The following is a 24,495-nucleotide window of genomic DNA, read 5'->3' as shown; positions in this document are numbered from 1 at the left end:
TAACGATCTTCTCTTTTTTAATATTTACAGATAATTTAAGTTAGATGTTTCGATAATTAAAGAATATGTGTCAACAACAATAATAAAAGACAGTTCGGTGCTACCACCAATTCGAGTCCTGAAGAAGAATAATTTTACTATTGCGCTAAAACTCCGTAAGGATAATACACAACAATACTAGAAAATAAATACACTATTTAAAAGTAGATGGTTTTGATTACAATGTAGATTCTATTATCCAAATGATAATTGAATATTAATAAAAATTGATAGAAGTATTATTTTTTGATGGATTAAGAGAAATATAAAACTATCCTAAAGTATACAGTGATCTTGAGAATACCAATTTCACAATACAATAATACTTGCTACAATTTAGCTGAATGGCAACATCAAATGATCTCACACATGTACATATATTGATATCTAAATAAGCATGTAGGATTTCCAATGCCTACTGGAGATTTCAACATCGGCAAGCCTCAATTTCTTAGATCTTCCATGTTTTTGATCTGGTTCCATCAACTAGCATAACTACCCTCAATGGAACTTTCCAAACAGTTTGTCGAAGTGGAAAAGATGCTTCCGGACATGATAAACATGGACTGTATATAGCACGGCGGCTGACGACACTAGGAAGAACGACAGGAGCACCAACTGACCAAAATCCTGTTAAACCGAATCAAAAGAATACGCGGGAAAGTTGAGGAAATCTGTCTTCTAATAAGGTATTTTGGTGAAAGAAATAAAAAAGATGTTTACCCTGGGATCTGAAATTATTGTGCCCATCACATATGTCAGCAAATCTAGCATAGATTGCAACGAGTTTTGGACGCCTCCAACCATGCATCGATCAGATTCAGGAACACGATCCTGTTGTACGACAAGCATCGAAAAGTTGATATCGAAATTCCAAAATTTGCAAGGAAACTCAAGCACCAAGAGAGGTAAACTCCAGCTCTACAGATTCCATTTGGGCATTGGTCACCGATGAACATGCCAAAAATAGAATTGATGCATATACTATTACTTCTTCACCATCAGATTCACTCGAACTGATTCTGATTCTGGCTAGTCCGGCCTTTGATGGCACCGCTACAAAATGATGCTGGTTTATCATCCCTAATGATGCTTTAGTGAGTCTGTTCAGGTGCCTTAAACCTCTGCTCTAATACCATACTAAAGTTGATTAACTAACATTTATTCCCAAAACTCAAGCTTTGAGGAAAAGGATTTTCGGTATTCAGAATTTTCCTAATTATGAATTATGTTATTCGGACTCAGGCATGAATATTCAACACGACTATTTCTAAAAAAATTCTATGGGTGACCGATATAAGTCTTAAGTATATACTCAAAGTGTTAATGTGCAAGAGGGGTATAGAGGAGTTGGATGAAGAGCCAAAGTATCAAATATTGCGAATAACAGTCTTGGCAACTGATGGCAGACGACATACTACTATTAGAACTATCTGAAATCAACTCTACCTGCATTTGTTGCACGACAGATAAATCGAACATCCAGAGTCCAAGGCGTGATGCCGCAACTCCTCCCATCAGCATCCATGCTGAAGTTATGCTGTTACCAATCCAAACAGATGCGACACAAACCAGCAGGAAGCACCACTAGAGAAGACAACCAAAGTATCAGTTTGCTATTAGTGAGATTAAAATACAAACAATTCAACAAAGAAAATTCAAGGGAACAGAATAGGATGTTGAATTAACACACAAACCTGAGTCCAAATGGACCACAGGCCAGTCCTGATTGTCGAAATACGTGAATGAACAATTGGGTACACTACAGTTGCTGCTATTCCAATTATAGCACTAACACCACGCGCTATACCAATCACGTAGGCAGGTATGCCTTGCCACTCCAAGGTAGCAGTCATTAATGTTCCAAAGCTGAGAAGGGTAAGCCAATGCAAGAGTTATCTTCACTTTCATGCTGGGGTCGAACAATGGCAATAGAAATAGGATACACATGTAATTATACATGACAACAAGAAGAAAAATGAGATGAGAAACCCATAGTTTTCCCAAATATCCAACCCAGCAGAATTTAAAAGAGCTTTTCATTCATTCAACATGTTGGATTCCCTTCCAACATTAGAATGAAGAGATAAAATTTTGCTGGAGAGAAGTGATGGCATATCACAATCCATATCATGCGTAGAGCAAGCAAGCACGCAGAAACAGTCTCACGGTTACTACGAAAGCTTAAGCTTATGAATTAAATGGAAAGGCAATAACACTAGCATGATATAAGAGAAGACATTGCAGTCTAATCTATCAATGTATGAATTATAAGAATAAAATCCAAGTAAGGTTAAGACAATTAAGTATTTCTTTGTGTCCTTAACAGTTGTCTAGATATTTCATGCAAGTGGGGCGCTTCGAAGAATGTGGTGGGGACACCCTATATTATATTGAAGAGTCATGGTTGGAGTTATATGAGGCAGAGAGAAACCAGTTACTAGTACGTAATGTGGTGGAGACACCCTATGTTATATTGAAGAGTCATGGTTGGAGTTCTATGAGGCAGAGAGAAACCAGTTACTAGTAAGTAATGTGGTGGAGAGACCCTATGTTATATTGAAGAGTCATGGTTGGTGTTCTATGACGCAGAGAGAAACCAGCTACTAGTACGTATCAAAGCCAACTCATCTGGTTCGTCATTGTTAATCTTGGGATTCCTGTATTTTAGTCTAAACCATCGCTCGTTCACTTTTTTTGTACACACTTCTTGATGTTATCTTACTTGTTTCTCATGATCATCTTCTTCATGTTGATCTTGTAATAATACTTCTAACTCTTTTGTTAAGGAATTTCTTAATGATTTTTTTCTTTTAAGAATTTCTTCTCTTTCTTCAAAGATTTCTTCTCTAAAAGACACTCCTGCTACTTTCTGTTGGTGCAGTTTTCACTAACGGTCTAATTCAGGTTTTGATAAATAACAAGTGAATTAAGTTAAGTGTTTTGTTGTCTAACCATTTCATCCACTGTGCAGGAGTTAATAGTCCAAATAGGTCAACAGGCCGATCAGATATCTAGCGGGAAGTCCAGATAGGTCGACGGGCCGACTGGATATCTGGCGGGAAGTCCAGATAGGTCGATGGGCTGACTGAATATCTGGTAGGAAGTTCAGATAGATCAACGGGTCGACCGGATATCTAGCGAAAAGTCCAGATAAGTCGACGGGCTGATTGGATATTTAGCAGGAAGTTCAGTTGAGTCCGGGGACAGGACAACTGGTAACTAAAGGTAAGTCACTGAAGGATAGTGACTTAGTAAGGACGTGTCCCGATTGAAGGGACAGTAGGTGTCGGTCTATTTTAGGTCCATTTGGGAATCCTAAACTGAGACCTTGTCTAGTTCCTGGTCCTGGGAGGACAGGAACTAATTACTACTTCTTATTATGACTGTGCTAACTTTGGTTTGCAAGTTAAATGCTTTAGATTTGGACTAACACAACTTGCAGGATAAAAAGAGCAAAAAAACCTTCGGATGAACAATACCCGAAGGCGCCTTCAAGGTGAAGGAAGGCGCCTTCACACTGTTCATGGAAGACGCCTTTCATGCCTTGAAGGCGCCTTCCGCAGGATGAAATTTAGACGTCATTGCAGATAAGGAGCACGCTGTTCGAGATAGGATTTATCCCATTGGAGGTGCCTTCCACACCTATGGAAGGCGCCTTCCATAGCCTATATAAGTCAGTCTCGACCAAGCATCAAACACAACCTACTATATGAGCTACTACATGACCATTTGAAATTCCGACTGCTCCAGGCTCCTGCTGTGACTCTATTGCAAAGTTGCTGCGCCCGACGACTGCTCCGAGGACTTCCGATCGCGGCCGACAGAACAGCATCGAGACACGAGAGCTCTTACTTCGATCCCTACTTGTCGGTAACAAAGTTTTTATTGTACTTAAATTCTTCAAACGGAAAGTGTAATCTGTTACACTTCTCCGATCTTCTTTGTATTCGATTCTCTCTTCCGGAGGTACCAGAAAAGGCTTTTAGTGGATTACCCGCCGATAGGTCTGCGGGACCTGGGTCTTGGAGTAGAAGTCGTCGAAGGCTCCGAACTAAGTAAACCGACAGTGTTTTCTTGTGTTCGTTATTTTCAAATTTGTAAGTACTTTCCGCTACGCGTACTCATGTTTTTAAAATGATAAAACAAGTTTTTGAAAACCACGTGATTCACCCCCCCCCCCTCTCACGTGCGTATCGATCCAACACTTTCTATGTTTTTCAATGAATGAGATCTCTACAATTTCATTAGATATCTTACACCTAGAATACTTTTTGTATGCTTCTCTCAACTCCACCACTGTGAACTCTATTTAGATTTAGAAATAATAAAGAAAACCAAAGTATTTTCCTGTGGATCCATGAAACTACTTTTGGAAATCCTTTTCCCTTTAAAAAGATATAGGAGCAAAACAAGACCTACAAGGTCTTTTTGCTTGAATGTGGAATGGTAGAATTGATTAAGCTAGGCTTAGGCTGGGCTACTCCAAAAATAGTCATGATGAGCTCTATCCACTTGAACTAGTGTTGTAAATGAACTGGATGTTCATGAACAAAATTGGTGTTTGGTTCGATAAATCTTATTTATGTTCATTTAATAGTAAAAGATTATATGAAACAAACAAATTTGAACAACTAGTTTAGTTTGTTAACCTTCATAAACAAAGTTCATGAACAATTTATAAATAAACTTATTTATTAACTTGTGTAAAATTTGATTCTAGATTTTTTATTCAAATACATAAGAATATAGTGATTTATAAAATTTTACAATCTTAAATTATTCAAAGTATGTTAAAAATAAAGAAATAACATAAGTTTCATTATCAGATAACCATTTCACCTAAGTTATAAAAAACTTGAACTCGATAAGATTTTTACCAAAAAGGTTGAACAAGTTTGATAAGAAAATAAACAAGGTTGAACCCAATTAAGCTCTGCTTGGCTCATTTGCACATCTACTAGGAAACTTCCTACTTTAGTGGCATGTACAAGCTTTTGGGACTAAAAATAATATACTTAACTTTAATTCGTTATAGGTAAAGGTCACTTTCGCACATGATTAGACTAGCATGCAAATTCAGTTGAATCTTTCATCACCTTTTTATATTATGTGACTTTCATCTTTTTTACATTTAAGTACGTCTGGACAATGAGATGGGTGAATCCATTCCTATCTAGATATGGGCTACAAATAAGTGAGCCCTCTTCAGGGGTTAACAGCAATGAGTAGCCAATAGTATAAACTCCTCTTCTTGAAATAGGGAGTCTAAAGCAACAAACATAGATTTGTTATTTTTAGAGGGAATACAATGTGTCAATTTCAGAGTAGATGGTGTATATATAGATTTTTTTAACTGATCTGTTAAATAACTAACACAGAAAAACAACTACTAAGACTTGATCTATTCTAAAATGTGATATAAAATAGGAATATTGATCATTTGCTTTGAATGGGTTGTCTTGAAGCTTTATACTAATAGTGTCCCCTTCAAAGTCAATTTAGTAGTGTTTGATTAAGTTAACTTTGGAACTGAGAAGTTGGAAGCAAGGTAGGAGATGAAGCAAGAGTTGACTATGAAAGGTGGATCAAGAAAAAAAATTGAAGTAGGCTTTGATGGAAGGAAGAGCTAGATCACGAGCCATTAGGCAGAGAAAATAAATACAATTAAAATATTCATCCAATCAAACTTAAGACAGGCCATTATAATCTATCCTACGGACAAGAAGTATCCATGGCATATGCTACTCAATGGAAAGTCTCACCATGCAAAATGTAAAGAATAGGAGCTAAAAGAGAGTCCTAACCTTCTTTCTCCTCCCCCCTCCTTATTTTTCTTCTCTTGTAGGCAGGTCTCTAAACATGGAGAACCCTCCTCCTCTTCCTTCTTTTCGTTCTTCATGTACAAAAGCTCTCAACACATCAGGAGCTCCTCATTCTTCTTTCCCCTCCAGTTCCTCCTAATTGTTGCTAAACAACACCATGCGTTGACACTTAGCATGACACTCACCTTCAAAAAAACGCGTAAAAAAAAGAAAGATTAAAGATAAATATGTTGCGGTTATTAAAAGAAAATGTAAATTTATTTAATATTTAATTATCCTTGACTTTATTACTTTTTATTTCCTTGTTCTTTTATGATCATGCTCCTAATTGTTACTGTTATTGCTATTGCTCTATGCTTGTGTACTTTTGCTATTAGTGATAAATTCTATTAGTAGACTTGATAGATGATGGAAACTTATGATAGTACCTTAAAGGAACTTGTACCACCTTAAAAACCAAGAATAGAAATACAAACCTATTTATACCAAACTGATACAACATTTATGGACTACTTATACTATAAGTCTCAGCTCTGTGCTTTGAAAGAGTTATATGACTACTTATACTGAATTAGAAAAACCAATGAATTAGTTCTACTATAAAGTCAGCCTTATTTTACCATTCTATATGAACTAGAAAAGATTCCTTTGGTCCTTTTGTGGGTTATCTAGTTTTCTACCATCCTATATGAGATGCATTCCTTATTGGGCGGATTGCGGGTTGTTCACCTTCTCTATGCGAGATGCACTTGGTATTGGATGCATTGCGGGTACAAAAGAGAAAACATGAGAAAATGATGAAACTACTTAAAAGGAATTAAAGAGAAATGACGGGAACAGATTAATGATTGTGCAATGCTAAAAGAACATAAAATACATTCCTGCTGAATATTTTTGCATGTGCATCTCCTCTTACTCCACTTTGCACTTATATGCTCACTTCTCACTTTTCCTTCGATTGCTAGATTTGTAGACTAGAAGCAATCTTTAAGGTTGGTTTTCTATTTTAGGCACATCCTAGTAATACTCAACTACTATATTGCAGATGAATTCATTAGTGTCCTCTTATTTTCTTATTGCACAAATTTTGTTCTTTATGCAGTTTCTTTTGCGTATTTTCTTTCTACCAACATGAGTTCACCATATTGGTAAATATAGGTACATTATCAGAATGATTCAATCATTATGTCAATATATTTGACTTATTTAATATTTTTTTTTGGTTTTTTTATTATTAGAGTATTGTCTATTTTTCGGTGTTGCTATTATTGGGTAATGATGCAGTGATAGATATTATCATGAGTGAGGCCTTTGGGTGGTGAAAACGTTGGCAGAGAAGCATTCCATATGTGGATCCATATTTCAACACAAAGATACTTTAAATCTTTGCTTTTATCATGGTGGAACAACTACATATATATTTAAATCAATTACAATTATGACACATTGACTTTTCAAATTAAACTAAAATATAATTAAGTTGAATGCAGGTATAAGGATGCATCCATGATACTGCTCTTCAATGCTAATGTGGAGCTAAGTTTTGGCAGAGAAGTAGATAACGCTGCATTTTTCAAATTTTGCTTGGTAACTCATAAATTACAGCATAGCATGTTAAGATCCAATTAGTTCTACTAATATGTCACAAGGATTGTTCAGCAATAAGGACTAGGAGTTAAATTTAAAATGCTGGGATAGATATTACTCACCTTAGGACTGTGAAGTACAATAAAGCCAGAGAAATTCCTGGGAGAACCACTTCCTGCCTGAAATATGTAACCCAACCATCAAAGCAAGGAATTGCTGAGAGTCTGTCGACACATGAAATATTATGACGCTGTACTTCGGCTACCGCATTCATTCCTTCAGATGAAATGCAACATTCATTCTCATCAACTGATGAGATAGCTATAAAATCAGTTGGAGCTACTGTCTTGTTTCTCCTCTGGCTTCTGTCACCAAGAGCAGGAATACCATTATATACAGATGTTAGAAGCCAATACTGTATCCAAACTGAGATAGTATTCCATAGAGCCAAGACAATTGCTGATGCTCGAAGTGAGATGAAACTAATGATGAAGCCACTGAAAACAGGGGCAAGTAGTTTACAGCACAGATCAATTCTTCTAATAACTGAGTTCATTTTTGTCAATTCCTCTGGAGGTAGACCAGTAGAAATTACAACCACCCTGAATTTAGAGAAGATTGAAAAGAGTTATAAGATACTACTAATCATATTCTATTGTGCTCATCGGCATCAAAATCATCATTAAGCCATATTTTTCCCATCTACTTGAGGCCAGTTACCTAAATCTCATATCTCCATTGAGTTCTATGCAATTTTATATCATTAGTAATATATATTCAAAGTATATTAATCGATATATTTAATATACATTATAACAACTCCTAAAGCCATAACATTAATCCTATGAACTTGATGAATAAATGAAAAAAAAAAGGGAAAGAAGCTAGATCGCTTAACCAAAACTAGTCTGTAGTTTCAATTTCATGACTAATAAAGTTGCAGTTATTGTGAGTATAATAGAAGCACAACACCCTTGAATTGCCTTAACTACTGGGAAATGAAAAGATGCATTGAAAATAAAAAGCTAATTTGTAATCTTTAGGTGCGTGCAAACCCTTAAATTATGCTACATTGAGATCACAACCATATGCATATCTTCTTAGGCAATTTATTAAATGCTCTAGAATTTTCAGTTATTATGTATAAATAGGCGCCATGGCAAGTAATCTTGGTAATAAAAATTGCAATGCAATGAAAATTTCTATTTCCCTACTATTCTTCTTGTAAGTGTCAACAAATCTAGTACAGGAGACATGACAATGAGTTCAACTTCCATGTTCTCTAGCACTTCAAATAGAGCGCCCAACTTCACTTATGGGCATTTCTACTATTAATGTAGTCAAAAGTAAACTATCTTCATGCCTCAAAACTTTTGGAATGTTACAATATCACATCCTCATAGTGCATTGTCCACTTACTAGGAGAGGTACCCCGCTTGGTGACAATGTGAAAATAGGGATCCAAAGGTCATGCAAACTTATTACTAACTCAAGATAATCAAGAAGTTCAACAAACTATAAGGGCATCCCGGTGCACAAAGTTCCCGCCAATGTGGGTCCTGGGGAAGAGTCTATTGTACACAGCCTTACCTTGCTTTGCTGTTTCCGAATATATATATATAGACCAGGGTGTTACACTGCACCCCGTGTGTGTGCCCCCATGCACGACTGAGGGCAGTTGCCCTCGTGGCAAGCATCAGTCAATACTGCCATGTGGGCAGTTGCCCTCAGGCATGCACGGGGTTGATCATATGAAGGTGTGTAGCATAACCCCCCCCCCCTCTCTCTCTCTCTCTCTCTCTATATATATATATATATATATAATGAACACGTATAATGCGATGACATGTGAACAAAACAAAAAAAGGTACAAGGAAGTAAAATCAAATCGGGAATCACTAGGTCAGATCTCTGCGCAACTCTAAATGATAACTAAAATCAACTATAATCTTAAAAGGTAATCTTTGCTTACAAAACTGGAGGCAAGGAAAATTAGAAAGAAAACACAAATTTGCTTAGAAATGTGCATAATTTAATCTTATTAAGAGGTTAAAAATACCATGCAAGTACAATTTTATATTACAACTTTAAATTCTCCTTCGAATTTTAAGTTATATATATATGGGTGGATGGAAATGAAAATAGTAGCGGTAGAAAACTTTCCTCTATTTATTTCGTAAGAAAAGATGAATTATTTTTCTTTCTTCTTATTACCTAATGGATGGATAGATTTAAGATGGGATTTAAGAATCCATCCGCAGATCATTTTTAGGTATTTTTTTCATCCACTCAAATCAGATGAAAAGGAACTTTCTTTCCTCCCTTCTCATGAGAGACAGCCTAATTTTTCCAATAGGTTCGTAGTACATATCGCAACCATGAGGTGGTCTCACATGGAACAAACAACATGATTGACTTGATACTTTAGCTTATATGGTTTCAAAGAAGTCTTAAGTAAATTCATCTATTAATGTGAAACTACTTGATGCCACTAACTTCCTTGTTGTTTGTCTCTATGTTGATGACCTTATTTGCATAGGCATAAGAATTCAAGTTGTTTAAGAGTTCAAGCAAAGCATGACAAGGAAATCTGAAATAATTGATTTCGGATAGATGAAATACTTCCTCAAAATACAAGTAAAGGAGACCAAAGGAGAACTATATTAAGAGAAATATATCTAAGAGCAAGGTTTAAAATTTCGAGTCATGCAAGAGTTTTGGTTTATAACCGGAACGATAAGGTTTTTGTACCATATCATGTCGTGAGTATTTTTAAAATATAAAATATATGTATTTAAAAATATTTTTTATTAATATTTGATTGTTATAGATATTTTTCCTAATAATTACCCTTCATCTTCATCCTTAAAATGGAAGCAGAAAAAGAAATGGAAGAAAGAGAGAGAAATTATCGGAGAGAAAGAAAAAGAAATTAATTGTAAAATAATAATAATAATAATAATAAAGAGACAAAGAAATTAACTGCCCTAAATCCCTAAATCTTTAATGAAAATAACCCTTAACCAAATAAACTCTAAAAGGGGAAAGAAGAAGTAAGAAGAAAGGAAAAATAATCGATAGCTTGCCTGCGGCTAGCACATTGCCTCTACCAGGTCGTGGCAGCCTCACGACCTCGCAAAGGCCTCCATGTGGCTGTTGCTACCTCACAGTTCCGCCTATGCTTGTGCCAATGTCGGTCGGCAGGCAAAATGATAAATTTTGTGCCAACTGACACAGCTTGGTATCACGAATCATGTCCAAGAGATGTTTTAAAAGTTCCAACTGGATAAATGCAATCATGTTTCAACTTTTATGAAAATAAATGAAAATAATGGAACTCTAAAAACTGATGTAAAGATCTACAACCAACACAAGGCCTCACATTGTTCATATCGTATGTGTTAATTTAAGATTTATGCAGAAGCCAAGCAAATTCATTTTGTTGCTACAAAACGCATCCTAAGATATCTCCTAGGAAGAAAAACACATGGCGTCAAATATCTTTAAAAAAGTGGCACTAAGCTTGTATGACTTTACTAATAAAAATTGAGCTAGTTTAGTTAATAACATAAAAAGCAATTGTATTTCCTGTCACGATTCAATGGTGATTTCTTGGAGTATAACACTTTACAATACTAAAGCAGCATGTGAAGTTTGGTTAAGAAGATGGATTTGCAACAAACTTAAGCTCAATCAAATCATTCAGTGTGACAACACATCAACAATTGCACTGACCAAGAATGTTATTTCCATGCAAGATCAAACTGTATTGAGATAGATTCATCATCATTTTATTTGGGATATGGTGGGAAAAAGGGAATACTAGTGAAGACCAAAAGTATAGATGATCAAGTTGCATATTTTTCTAACTAAAGTTGTGACTCTTGAATATATAGAAAAGTTAAAGACTGAACTAAATATTACAAATTGAGTATTGGAAATTAAAATGTTAATTTGTAATCTTTAGTTGTATGCAACTATGCATTCAACTCTTCAATTTATGGTACATTAGAGATCTCAATCATTAGCATAATTTTCTAGGAAATTTGTTATAATTTGTTAAGTGTCCTATAATTTTCCATTATTGTGTATAAATAAATATATGTCATGGTATATAATCTTAGTATGCAAAATGGCCTTGCAACAAAGGATTCTCCTTCTACCATCTTCCTTAGGCCACTATTCTTCTTGTAAGTGCCAACATTGACATGGTGATGTAAATATGTAATAACTAAAATCTCATTGGTGATACCTCGAATAATGAAGTTCATGGAGAAAATAGCAAAAACTAGAAGGAAAACGACAGAGAAGAATAGTGAAACATACTCTGGCAGCAATGCAACAAATTAGTAGAACACTGATGCACCTCAAAATTGAGACGAGTCATTATAGATCTTTTATTTTTAAAGCATCTATTCGTCATTTTTCCCAAATTCAGATAGTGCATATATCAGCTATATTACGAATCTAGCATGGATTATATTACTCTGCATTTAACAGTATGACAGTACTTTCACATTTTTCTATGATAAATTCCATCCTTTGTTATCTTTTTGTTTCAACCCAATTGACACATAAAATTAACTTTCCATAGCATAACAATGAGAAATACCTTTTGTAGGACTAAACTATATATCCAACATTGTAGATTATAGACTCAAAAAGAAGTTGGAAGAAGATACTGCATATTTTTTTTTTATAGAAAACAATCAAGAAATAATAATTGCCATCAAGATGCAAATGATCATCACAAGAGTTATTACATAAGCTTACAGTTCAAATTGGCTGTCAGTAATGTAACTGACACTTACCATTCCCTCTCAATTAATATTGTCCCTGCAAGAGTAGACAATTTTCCAACTGCCCCAGAAATGTTGATGAGAACAACTAATAGAATGAATTGAACAAATGCTGTCAACATCAAGCCATAGTAGGACAGTAGCACCGTCACTGAGACTCCAGCAACCATGAATGACAAATTTTGAGTCAATAACCAAAGCCGTAGAACCTGTCGAATGAGTATGCAGTACAGAAGATTCCTTGCTATAATGTTGCTACAAAATTAAAGAGCTAGATAAAAAGTTACCTGTAAGTAAGTCAATTTGTCTACTAATGTACCAACTATGGGACCAAACAATGCAGTGGAGGCAGATTCAACAACACCATACAGAGCAGTGAAGAGCAAGGAGTCTGGCCAAATGTTTATCATGTACAGACTAACTGAGAATTCCCACATTCTGCAACCATTTGGCAAGTTAATAATACCATCTTTTGGTAAACATGTAACTGAGGCAACAGAGGAAGGAATTTTTCAAGAAAAGTTAAAAAAAAAAATTGAGAAAGTGTTCAACAATTCAACTTAAGAAAACAAGACTCCAGTTTGGCACCTGAAGTATCAATTTTATCAAGCAACTGCCACAACATACATTTTAAAAGCATAAATTAGGACAAAAAATAAAAGAGTTACTCTATCAAAATTTTAATAAAGGAAGATGGAATGTTTTCGGAACTCAGGAACATGAAAGCAAATTTGGAGGTTCTTCTCAGAGATGAAGTCACACACTGGATTCAGATTAAAAAAATCAAATGGATAAAGGAGGGGGATGAAAGCATTGCTTACTTTCACAAAATTGCTACTATCAGAAAATCCAAATTGAAGATGAAGCATATAGAACTGGGAAACACATTAGTCACAAATCTGAAGAAAATTTTGAACAAGTTCACAACCTTTCTCAAGCACATATCGGAAACGCAACATGACACTAGTATGAAGTTGGCATCTAACATAGTAACGCGGAAAACCAACATTAGTAGCTCTAGCCTCCCCTTTCTCATAAATAGAGTTTGAATGTGCGAGCTTTGGATGACTAAAATCACCTGGTCCAGATGGAAGGAGCACAGGATTCATAATCAATTGCAGGGATATCATCAAACAAGAGGTTTTTGCCATGTTCAACCAATTTTATGAGGGGATACAACAATAGATCTTTTCTATGTTTAACCAATTCTATAAGGGGATACTTGACACTAGTAGATTGAATTATGCATATATAGTGATGATACCTAAGAAGGGGCATCCAGCCCAATATCACTAGAAAATATCTTCATCAAATTACTTATAAGGGTGCTAGCAAGTACATTACAAGAGGTTATGATAAAGTTTATTAGGAAGTTTTAATTTGCATTTAAACAAAAGAAAGGTGTCATAGATGAGTGCTGATGAAGCTCTAAATGTATGCATGGCACAAAAGCAAGATGTTGTGAGAATTAGATTAGACTTTAAAAAAGCTTACGATAAGGTGAATTGGGAAAACATCCTACTACGACTCAAGCTTCATGATTTCCTCCCTCATTGGATGATATGAACGGAAGAGCTTAACCACTCACACTGCTATTTTGATCAATGGCCAATTATACCATTGGTAATAACCTCACCCCAAGTTATTCGGAAAGCTATGTCTACGTGGGTTCTCCATGCTAGTATCACATGTTCCAAAATCCTAACCTAACTAACCTCTCAAGTTGGGTTGGTACATCAACATCTATAGGTTGACCTCTCGAGCTGGGTAGGCACATAGGTTGACCCCCCAAGCTCCCTACTCCAAGCACTTCGAGTTCCCCGACTCAACTAGTTACTGGCTACCAACAAATGTGGTCCACATTCACTACTTACAGAGATAATGGCCAGTAATGGTCGAGCCATTAACATTAATAAAAGCGGTTATGATTAATAGAATTAATGGTTGGAGCAACTAACCTATCCCTACTTTCCTAATGACGTTACCATGATCTCCGTAGGTTTCTATGATACCTACACCTATAAATACCAAGGTATGTTGGTATGCTAGGGGAGGATGTGTGGATTTCTACCAAGGGGCCTTCCTCTCTTGTTACTATTCTCTATCATTCAATACACCTAACTTAAGTATCAAAGTGATTTTGATGGATCACTCTAACTCCCTTGACATTTGCTCACTTGTGCACAAGTTGGGTCAAGCAGCTTGAGTTGGAGCACGTTGTACAAGTCCGATTGAGTTGGGTTAGGTCAAACTATGCCTTCCCTCAGCATCTACCTTGCCAGCAAACCTCATCGTGCAAGTTGGCTCACGCCTCCACCACATTATTCATACTGCTAAGTCAGATTGGCATCTGTCTCAACATCCACTTCAACATCAATAGATTTCTGCATCATTTTGGTGCCGTTTGAGGAAATAAGATTAAATTGAATCAAGACATTAAGATGATGTTCACTAGAAAACTCATCCTGAGGAGCCTCAAAAGCTCGGGATGGAGTTTTGTTAACTCTCCTATCACAAGTTCACCCAGGTTGCGGGATCAACTTTCTTATATTCTCTCCCCAACCTCAGAGGTTGCCAAGTCATGGGATCGAGCTATATTCTCTCCTCGACCTCAACTAGGTGGTGGGATTGAGCTTCATTATCTCCCCAACCTCAAAGGTTCACCAGGTCATAGGATTAGCTTTTCTTATTCTCTCTAGACCTCAAAGGTCCACCCAGGTCACGATATCAAGCTTTCCCCTTTAGCTTCAGTGATTCTAGGGCTGATTTATGGATATTTCTCTTGTACTCGGGATCAAACTCCTCCCTTAGCCCCATGGCTTTAGGATTGACCACTCTGAACTAGGTTATGTTAAATTAGCACAACCATTTTAATGATAATTTCTTATTCAAAGATAACATATTACACATTACAAAATCTACTTAAGCACAAAGGCCTCAAGAAAGAGACTCATTAAAGCCCTCGTAATGCGCCAATAGCTCAGCCTTGCTTTCCATCTTAGTCATGGTCCTGAGGATGCTTCTACGCCAATTATGTTTTATAGTCCAGCTCTACTACATTAAAGTCTCTGAACACCTCGTCCTTGGCTTTCAATTCCACCCAACTATTAGGGACCGACATTGACATCTTGCGGACTTGAGCACTCTAATTGAGTTTCGTACACCTAAGCTGCCCGACTTGACTTGAAGGGGACTAGTGATACCCCTAGTAATAACCTCACCCTCAATTAGCAAGCTATGCCTATGTGGCTTCTCCATGCTAGCATCATATGTTCAAAGACCTCGACCCAAAGGGCCAACTTCGAGAGCTGGATTGGTACATCAACATTTATAAGTTGATCTCCCGAGATGGGTCACCACATTTGCATTTGTAGGCCAACCTCTCAAGCTAAGTCTTTCTAAACTCTCTAAGTTGCCTAGTCTGACCTCCCTACTTCGAACTCTTTGAGCTCTCCCATCTAATGTACTCCGAGCTCCATGAGCTCCTTACTCTGAGCACTTTAAGCTTCTCGTCCTGTGCAATTAGTGGCCACCTGCAAATGTCACCTGCGTTCACACCATTTGTCGAGATAATGGCCAGTAATGATCAATCATTAACATTAATGGAGGTGGTTATGATTAATGAGATTAACGGTTGAAACGGCTAAACTACCCCTACTTCCTTGGAGGGTGTTACCATGATCTATGTATGTCATTTGAACCTACACCTATAAAGATCAAGGTACGTTGGTAAGGGAGGATGTCTCAATTTTTGGTAAGGGGTTTTCTCTCTCTTGTTCCTATTCTCTATAACTCAACACCTTATTAACTTAAGTATCAGAGAGGCTTTGTCAGATCACTTTGGCTTTCCTAACATTTGCTCACTTATGTGCAATTCAAGCCAAGCAGTCAAAATTGGAGCATGTTGTACAAGTCGGACCGAGCTAGGTCAGGTTGGACTGCACCTCCCCCAAAATTTGCTTCAACACAGTACAAACAAGTTGGGACCACTTGAGATAGTTTTTCCCAATTAATTTATAAGCAGCATGCATATGTTACAATTTTCCAGAATGTTAAGATCAAACAATCTCCTATGATAGTGTTGTAGCAATTGTTTCTGCAACTTCTGACTTTTTTATAAGTAAGAAAAGTTACAAAAAAGATTGGTGAAAAATAGGGAAAAAGAAATCCAACTATGAGACTCATTAGGAAAAAATTGATAATAGAAGCTGAATAACAGAGAATAAAAAAAATTTTAAAAAAAAATGGCAAAGAAAAAATCAGCAATGAAGGGCAAGTAATAGGGAAAATTTCGATAATAAAGGTCGAGTAACAAAGAATAAAAGGAATAAAAAAATCAACTATAGAGAAAAATCTAGTTATGAAGGATATTTGAGAAATATTTAATATTTTTTAAAAAAAGAGCAAAATAGAAACCTAAAACGGATGAAGGGATGGAAGAAGGAAAACAAAAAGCCTAACACTCGGATACCATTGAAAATTATATTAGCTCCAAACTTGTATAATACGCAAGATCCTAACCCCTTTTATCCCTTTTTATAGATTAATAACAAAACTTATTTTCATAAAATAATAGATTTTTCTAATAAAAGCCATAAAAAATTTAAAAGACTTTTCTATATAGATATTTCTAAAAAAGCTAAACAAACAATTATGAAAAACTTTACAAATCATGTCTTCACATGTTTTTCAGATTCTATGATATCTCAAATCTAGTCCTGGGAAACTATTGCACTTCTCAAACAATGATCATTTGGGAAAAGAAGCATATGCTGATGTTGATTGGGAAAGGTCTCCTAATGATAGAAGATCTACTTCCGGATATTGTGCCTTCATTAGCAAAATTCTAGTAACTTGGAAAAGCAAAGTAAAAGATGTGGTTGCTACATCAACTGCTAAAGTAGAATACAGAGCTATGGCACAAGGAGTCTATGAACTTCTATGGCTTAAAAAGTTTATGCAAGATATCTTCTCCAAAAGGAGTTTGTGTTGTTACATTGTGATAATAAAACAGCTATTAGCATCGTTCATAATCCTATCCAAAATGATCATACCAAGCATAGTGAAATTGATTTATTCTTTATCAAAGAAGACAATAGAGATGATTACAACCCAAAAATCAACTATACATATTCAGCAGATTATTTTATTCCTTTGTATACAAGATGAGTATGACAGCTATATATGTACATGCACTATCTTAAAGGGAAGTGTTGACAAGGGTACATGTTTTAGTTATTATTTTCTATTTAGTTGTCCAATAGGAGTGTTTCTGTAATTTTTTATATCTCAAATTTATTATAAATAAGTGTTACTTAGAATAGGGAATTGTTTCCCATTTTCTTTTACAAAATCCTTTATGCCTAATTTTATAAGTAGTATACTTGGGAAGCCCCTTTGATCCATGGATTGCAAAATTTTCGTGTGAATTGAGAAAACAGGCTGAAGGTAAAAGAAGGGCAGTTGCTAAAGCAATATTTGCTACATCAAAGCAACGACAGACTAATCCCAATGATACCTTTGTTGCCATCTTATCTCCTCCAATTATCCTAAGTAGGTGACTGTTAAGATCTAGATTTTGACACTGCACTTTTGTTATGTATAAGCTATATATAGAGAGAGTACTACTTTTTTTTGAAATGCCTCCGTAGTTTCTGAATCATCATTTTACCCCATAGTTTCAATCTGTTGTCGAGATATCCCTATCCAGTTAAATCTTAGCCTGTTAGTTATCTTTCCATGATCTCCGCGATGCAAGCAGATTTACAAATCAACTTGCGCCTTAAGACTTTAAACAATTTGGAGTTATAAACACATGCTACGACTTTTATGGAAACCTAATTAAAAAAAAAAAAAAGTCCATTTCGTCTTAAATTTCTGTCACAAATCAACTTGCAGCTATTTTGTGCTACTGAGGTCACAAGTTCTAAGGTCAACACGCAATCAAAATTACAAGGGATAAAACCATGATTCAAAAACTCTGCATCATTTAAAGAAAGGTGGCACACCATGAGAGGTCTCTCCTACAACAATAATCTTTTTCCATAAAAAGAACTCTTTTTGAGTCGGTGCCAAATCCATTATCAGTCTAAGAGAATGTCAATGACCTTCTTGAGATGAGAGGAATAGGAGGGGAGGGGATGTTACCTTGCTCCCCATCTAGCAAGAAAATGGCCCATGTACATGCGGCGGATGAGTGAGGCGGAGGAAGGGAGAAGGCATGGCTGCGAAGAGCCCGGCAGCAGAGCTTCCCTAACGTTGCTTTCCATGGCCACCTCTCTCCCTTCTTCTTCTTCGTCTCTTCTGTATGTTTTCGACTAATTTGTCTGTGAGGCGCTTGGATGAGACCTTCGATTGCATGTGGATGTGGATCATGTCTTTGTTATGGCGTCAACGATGTACCAGACTGAAAATCAAACCAAAACCGAATTGTATCTAGCAGGAGACGCACCTTGTTTTATTATTTTTTTTAACAGACGAAAACAAACAAATTTGTAATTTTGTGGAACATCATGGTTTAAAAAATATATATAAGTAATTAAGTATCTTGGTTAATTCTGGAAATGACGGATCTAATCCATAAAAGATTTTTTTAACGACCAATCGATGTAAGTTTAAATTAATGATTATGATTAATTGATTTTTTTTCTCAAAGTCTATAAATAGATTACTTCATTTTAAGTTTTTGCATCTAATTCTCTATTATTCTTGTCCCTCAATTCTTAAAGTTTAATTATTTTTAATTTCTCGCTTTCACTTCAAATAGAAACAAACTCATCTCAATCTCGAATGAGTAAAGAAAAAGCAATTTGAAATTTGAATCTAGATGATATTGAATTTAGAATTAGGATTTGGTGTTTAGGATAAGATTTGTAATTTATTGCCTTTTTTATTTGTGTTTTGCTATCTCTTTGTCTATCATGCACTAAACTTTTGTAGAAGTTAATTAATTTGACTAATCATCCTCCCTCTAACCTCTAATTTTTTTAAAATGTTTTTAGTAATCTAAATATTTAATTCTGTGAATCTACTAATACTAGAGATGATTGGTGCGATCTTATAGAAATTTTTTACCGACTATCAGAATAAATAGGGACTCATCCAAACGATCAATGTTCATAAATTTGTCGTTCCACCTAAGAAAATCTTTGTCCGAACCCTACTTTCTTTTTTTTTAACTTAAAGAACTAAAAAAAATATTCATGAAAAATAATTATTTTCTACCTCTAAAAATAAAAGTTTCAAAAAGATTATAAAAAATAATTCTAAAAGGAATAATGAATAAATTTGAAAAATAAATTCAATTTATTTATTTATTTGAATTAAAAATATAAAAATATATGAACTAAATGAAAATGTAAAAGATTCAAAAAGATAATAATAATAAGATTATTCATATTCATTATTCAATCTATGAATTGGATAAATTTTTTATTATAAAAAATTAAATGTAAGATCTTATTGATAACATAATCATAATCAGAAATTAAATAAACAGAAAACATAAAAGAAAAGAAAAGAAAATTTCAGATGATAAAAGACCAAAAATAAAATAAAAAAGATGTTTAGCGGATATTCAAAAGATGATTTGATTCAACTCAAGGAAATAAGATCATGGGACACTCACATCTAAGTCATGGTCGACTTATAAAAGTTTTTGGTTGATCAAACTTGCATACTATTGTCCAAAAACCACCATCTTTGTTCAAGTCATAAAAATCTTAGGTTGACCCACCTTCAACCATAAGGTTTTGCTAGTTTACTAACCATAAGTTAGTCCTATGACTGATCAACCTTAAAGAAGGTTTCACTTTAGGGATTTTCTTAACTAGGTAATGAAATAAAAGGTCTTGTGAACCGACCTTATACCTGAAGATGTGTCTCTTGTAACTTGTCATTTTTGTCAACTTATCAAAAATACAATTTGATATCGAGCTTGAAAGTTAAACACTTGATATAAGACTTCCTAAGTCTCTTAGTGTTGGGACTGAAAAGTAGCTAGAAGGGAGGTGAATAGCTCATCGCGTGCTCGTGTGCTTCGTTGCTTGTTTCTTCAAGGATGTGTAGCGAAAAATACAAGAAACAAATACAACAATGCTAACAAATGGATTTTACTTGGTATCCACCTCACAAGAGATGACTAATCCAAGGATCCACGCACACACACACACCTCCACTAATAAATACTCCTTTTCAGTAACTACCGAAGGCGGAGAAGCCCTACAAGTTCACACTACAAGAAGAAAGGGAAAGGGAAACAAAATACAGCACAAGCTTACAAGGAAACCCTAACCCTAGCTTTCTTCTTCAGCTGTAGATCCGCCTCTTGACTTGGAAAACCTCCAAGAACCTTCAAGATCTGGCGTTCTAAACTTTGTGGAGAAACTGTGGAGTTGCTGAGATGATCGGAGTCGAATCGTGTAAGCGATGCCGAAGGAATCGAACGCCTGCGGCTTAAAACGACGCTAACGGTTGGATCCCGATCGATCGGGGAGGCTTTGGATCGATCAACGGATCGATCCAGAGCGCCTCTGTGCTCTAGGAATTTCCCTGGATCGATCGGCTGATTGATCCAGGGCTTATCGCGACAAAACAGCAGCTCCCAATCGATCCACTGATTGATTGGGACCTCTTGATCGATCCACCGATCGATCCAGAGAAGTTCTGTTCGCGGGGACTCACCCGATCGATCGGCCGATCGATTGGGCATGATCCAATCGATCGGCTGATAGATCCAGATCTGCTGGATCGATCGGTTGATCGATCCAGATCTTGGTTTTCGCCCAAAACTAAGTCCAAAACCCCCTAAACCAACATCCAGTGAACCATGACTTGTTGGTACATAAAACCTAACATCCGGTCACCCTTGACCTGCTAGGACTCCATCATCAAGTGTTCGGTCAATCCCTTTGACCCACTTGGACTTTTCTCCTTCTGCCAAGTATCCGGTCAATCCCTTTGACCTACTTGGACTTTCCAACACCAGATGTCTGATCAACCTTGACTCATCTGGATTTTCCTTGCCTAGTTTCACTCACTAGGACTTTCCAACTGCCTAGTTTCACTCACTAGGACTTCTCTTCTGCCTGGCTTCACTCACCAGGTCTTTCACCTGGCTTCACTCACCAGGACTTTCACCTAGCTTCACTCACTAGGATTTTCTCACTGCCTAGCTTCACTCAGGTCTTTCACCTGGCTTCACTCACCAGGATTTTCTTCTGCCTGGCTTCACTCACCAGGACTTTCAAACTGCCTAGCTTCACTCACCAGGTCTTTCACCTGGCTTCACTCACCAGGATTTTCTTCTGCCTGGCTTCACTCAGCAGGACTTTCAAACTGCCTAGCTTCACTCACTAGGTCTTTCACCTGGCTTCACTCACCAGGATTTTCCTTCTGCCTAACATCCCAGTTAGGACTTCCCAGTCAAGTATCTGGTCAACCTTGACCTATTTGACTCTTCTTCAACCAACCTGATCAGACCCTGATCAGAGGGGAATTGCACCAAACAATCTCCCCAATTGAACAACTGTCTTGTCAAACATCGAAGTCTTATATTGTCAAACATCGAAACCCAAACAAAGACTCAAGCTTAGTCAACCAGGTCAGCCTTGACCTGAGGGATATTACACCAACACTTAGGTCCCCTAAGCTATGAGTAATGATTTTTAAGCGATAACCCTTCTTTTACTCGAGCATCAAGGTTCAAGTACTCATGTCTTCCAACTGAGGTCAACTCATCTGAATTCTAAGAACAAATAAAATATAATCAAGGACAAAGCTAGGTAAAACTATAAATTTTCTTAATGATCATAGATAATCAGATTATTGTGTCAATATATATCTCCCTTGACAATATCAAAACCTCCGAGCCAAACTAAATGTATGCCTTATCGACAACACTGTCAGTATGTTTAGGCATCCATAGAAACATCGCTAAATACACAAAGACAAACACGACAAGAGCTTGCATCAAATCCATTCCACCATCGTCATCGTTTGCTTCCCCGGCGTAGAAGAACTTCCCCATGAAAGGAAGAGAAGTGGTGGTGGCTCGATCGAATGAAGATTCAAGCAATAGAAAGTATGTGTGATCTCCTCTAAAGCTTGACATGTATATATATATAATCACATGTACATGCACTTCAATTCCTTGCCTTCCAGTTAGCTTCGGTTGGGTGGGAGACGTCTGAGCATGGCCATTAGGCTTGTTTGCCTGCCTTTGACTAAAATATTAGCAAACTATTCCTTTTGAATTGCATAGCTCCCCAACCTTTTCAGTATTGCCAGAACGCCATTAAAGTTTCAGTTAAAGGATTTATCAACTCAAGAAGAAGTTCTATTTTGGATTATCTGAAGGATCAAAGTGAAAATTTCAGTAATACTTTATGAATTTGACAGAAAGCATGTGACCATATATTATATGTTTCTGTTGCTACCTACTACATTAAATATTTTTGGATGCTGATCTTTTTTAAGGAGGAAATAAAACTATTTCATCAACCTCAAAGTCCATCTAGGAACATCGAGCAGGTAGGTAAATTAGTTGGGAGTCGAGCTTAACTATCCGTCTGCTACTTAATTATGTTTTAACTATTTATAATCATTTTTCTAAAACGATGAAAAGATTCCCTTACATATATAAAATATAAGTAGGATGGTTGAAATGGAGAAAAACGTTAGATATTTTATATATGTCATCTTAAAGTACCTATAAATGTAAAGGAAAGTTCTATAAAACGACAATTAGATCTGTTATATTAGATGTCGCTAGCTCAACGTAACTTAAGCACATAAGCAAAAGATGAAAGTTGTAAAAATAAGGATGTTAAAGTGGATGTATGGATATATAAGGATGGACAGAATACGAAATTAGAGCATTAAAAAGAAAATTGAAGTTACATTTATTGAGAAAAAACTACGATATACACATTTAAGATGGTACAAACGTATACTTAGATGGCCAATAATGTTTCAGTTGGATGATGTGAAATTATGGCAAATACACATATCAAATGAGAATGAGAAAAACAAAAAAAACTTGATTAGTAACAATAAAAGAAGATAAAATTATATTCATTTAAATATAGATTAGAGCAAAAGATAATATCATTCACCCCAAACAATCTAGTATATATATATTGTCAGTCTCAAGGCAAGATAGAGGTAGGCAAATAGTAGGAGGCATTTTATCCTAGCGCAACAACCCTTTACATAGGGAAAGTCAGACACATAACGAGACATTTTATACCTGCTGGAAATTGATCCAAAAACCTATTATTTAAATATATATCATGATGATATAATTGAGGATAGAACTCAATAACATAAAAAAATTCATATAGTCTATCTCATTTAGTGGGATATTTAAATATCACAAACTACCAATAGACTTGATTTCACATTAGTCACAACTTCATAATTGGATTTTATCAATTAATTTATACATATTTCATTAGTCAACTCAACCATCAGCCAACTAGTTAGATTCTACATAAGTCGACTAGTTAACCTTTATAACCTGAATCCATTTAGTGTACGTATTGGATTTTTCAATCGTCAATCAACTGGCAATCCTCCTTGATTATGATCACTTTTAAGATGGAATCTACATATATTCAATATATACTCTTATCCCTATATTTACAGGTCACTCAACACTTAATTCATTGGAGTCTTACCATAGTATAACTTAGCCCTTCACTCATCTCCCCTCAAGCTACTCATTCCATTGATACGTATGAGCTCACGACTCCTCCACATGCTTCACCTCTTTACCTTTGGAGTACAACTTCATCCGTTATTGTCCTTGCTACTTCGATGCATGTTCCATGTCTTACAATCTCTCGATCTATCCCATTCAATATTCTTCAATTAATCTCTACAAACTTTTAAGCCATTAAGCTCTCAATTTAGTAGTGTCAGATCATTGCTCCAAAGCTGCTACATGATCTCAGACGTGCTCCTTGTCTTGCGGTCTTCAAAAGTCCCATTGACACTATTGTGCTACTATATATACATCATTGCCACAATGATATATTAGTAGTGTACCTTTGTGATTAAAGTATTTTGGTTTTTTTTACATTGATTTTGATATACGACTTGGTTGACTTCTAATAAGTCATCAAACCTACCCACAATTCTAAAAAAAGATGATTTCACCTCGAATTCTTTCTTGCAACATTGCTATTGTGCACTAGAATATTTTATTAGCCCCCGAAGCAATGATGCAATGGTACAATAGTTAG

At 35.9% G+C, this 24,495-nt stretch overlaps 1 protein-coding gene across 1 annotated transcript; it reads right to left on the bottom strand.

Annotated features, from left to right (window-relative positions):
• Positions 1-213: 213 nt before the first annotated feature.
• Positions 214-18,663, bottom strand: LOC121971812 (solute carrier family 40 member 1-like). The gene is made up of 8 exons (XM_042523264.1): positions 18,398-18,663; positions 12,538-12,688; positions 12,263-12,459; positions 7,574-8,053; positions 1,737-1,908; positions 1,489-1,626; positions 763-873; positions 214-669 (listed from the first exon to the last, which is right to left on the bottom strand). The coding sequence occupies exons 1-8, from the start codon at positions 18,517-18,519 to the stop codon at positions 541-543; spliced, it is 1,500 nt and encodes a 499-aa protein (XP_042379198.1). The 5' UTR covers positions 18,520-18,663; the 3' UTR covers positions 214-540.
• Positions 18,664-24,495: the final 5,832 nt, after the last annotated feature.

This window comes from Zingiber officinale, chromosome 4A (assembly GCF_018446385.1).
Source record: "Zingiber officinale cultivar Zhangliang chromosome 4A, Zo_v1.1, whole genome shotgun sequence".
NCBI lineage: Eukaryota > Viridiplantae > Streptophyta > Magnoliopsida > Zingiberales > Zingiberaceae > Zingiber > Zingiber officinale.
The sequence above is the reverse complement of the archived record's forward strand: the minus strand, read 5'-3'. Positions and strand labels throughout refer to the sequence as shown.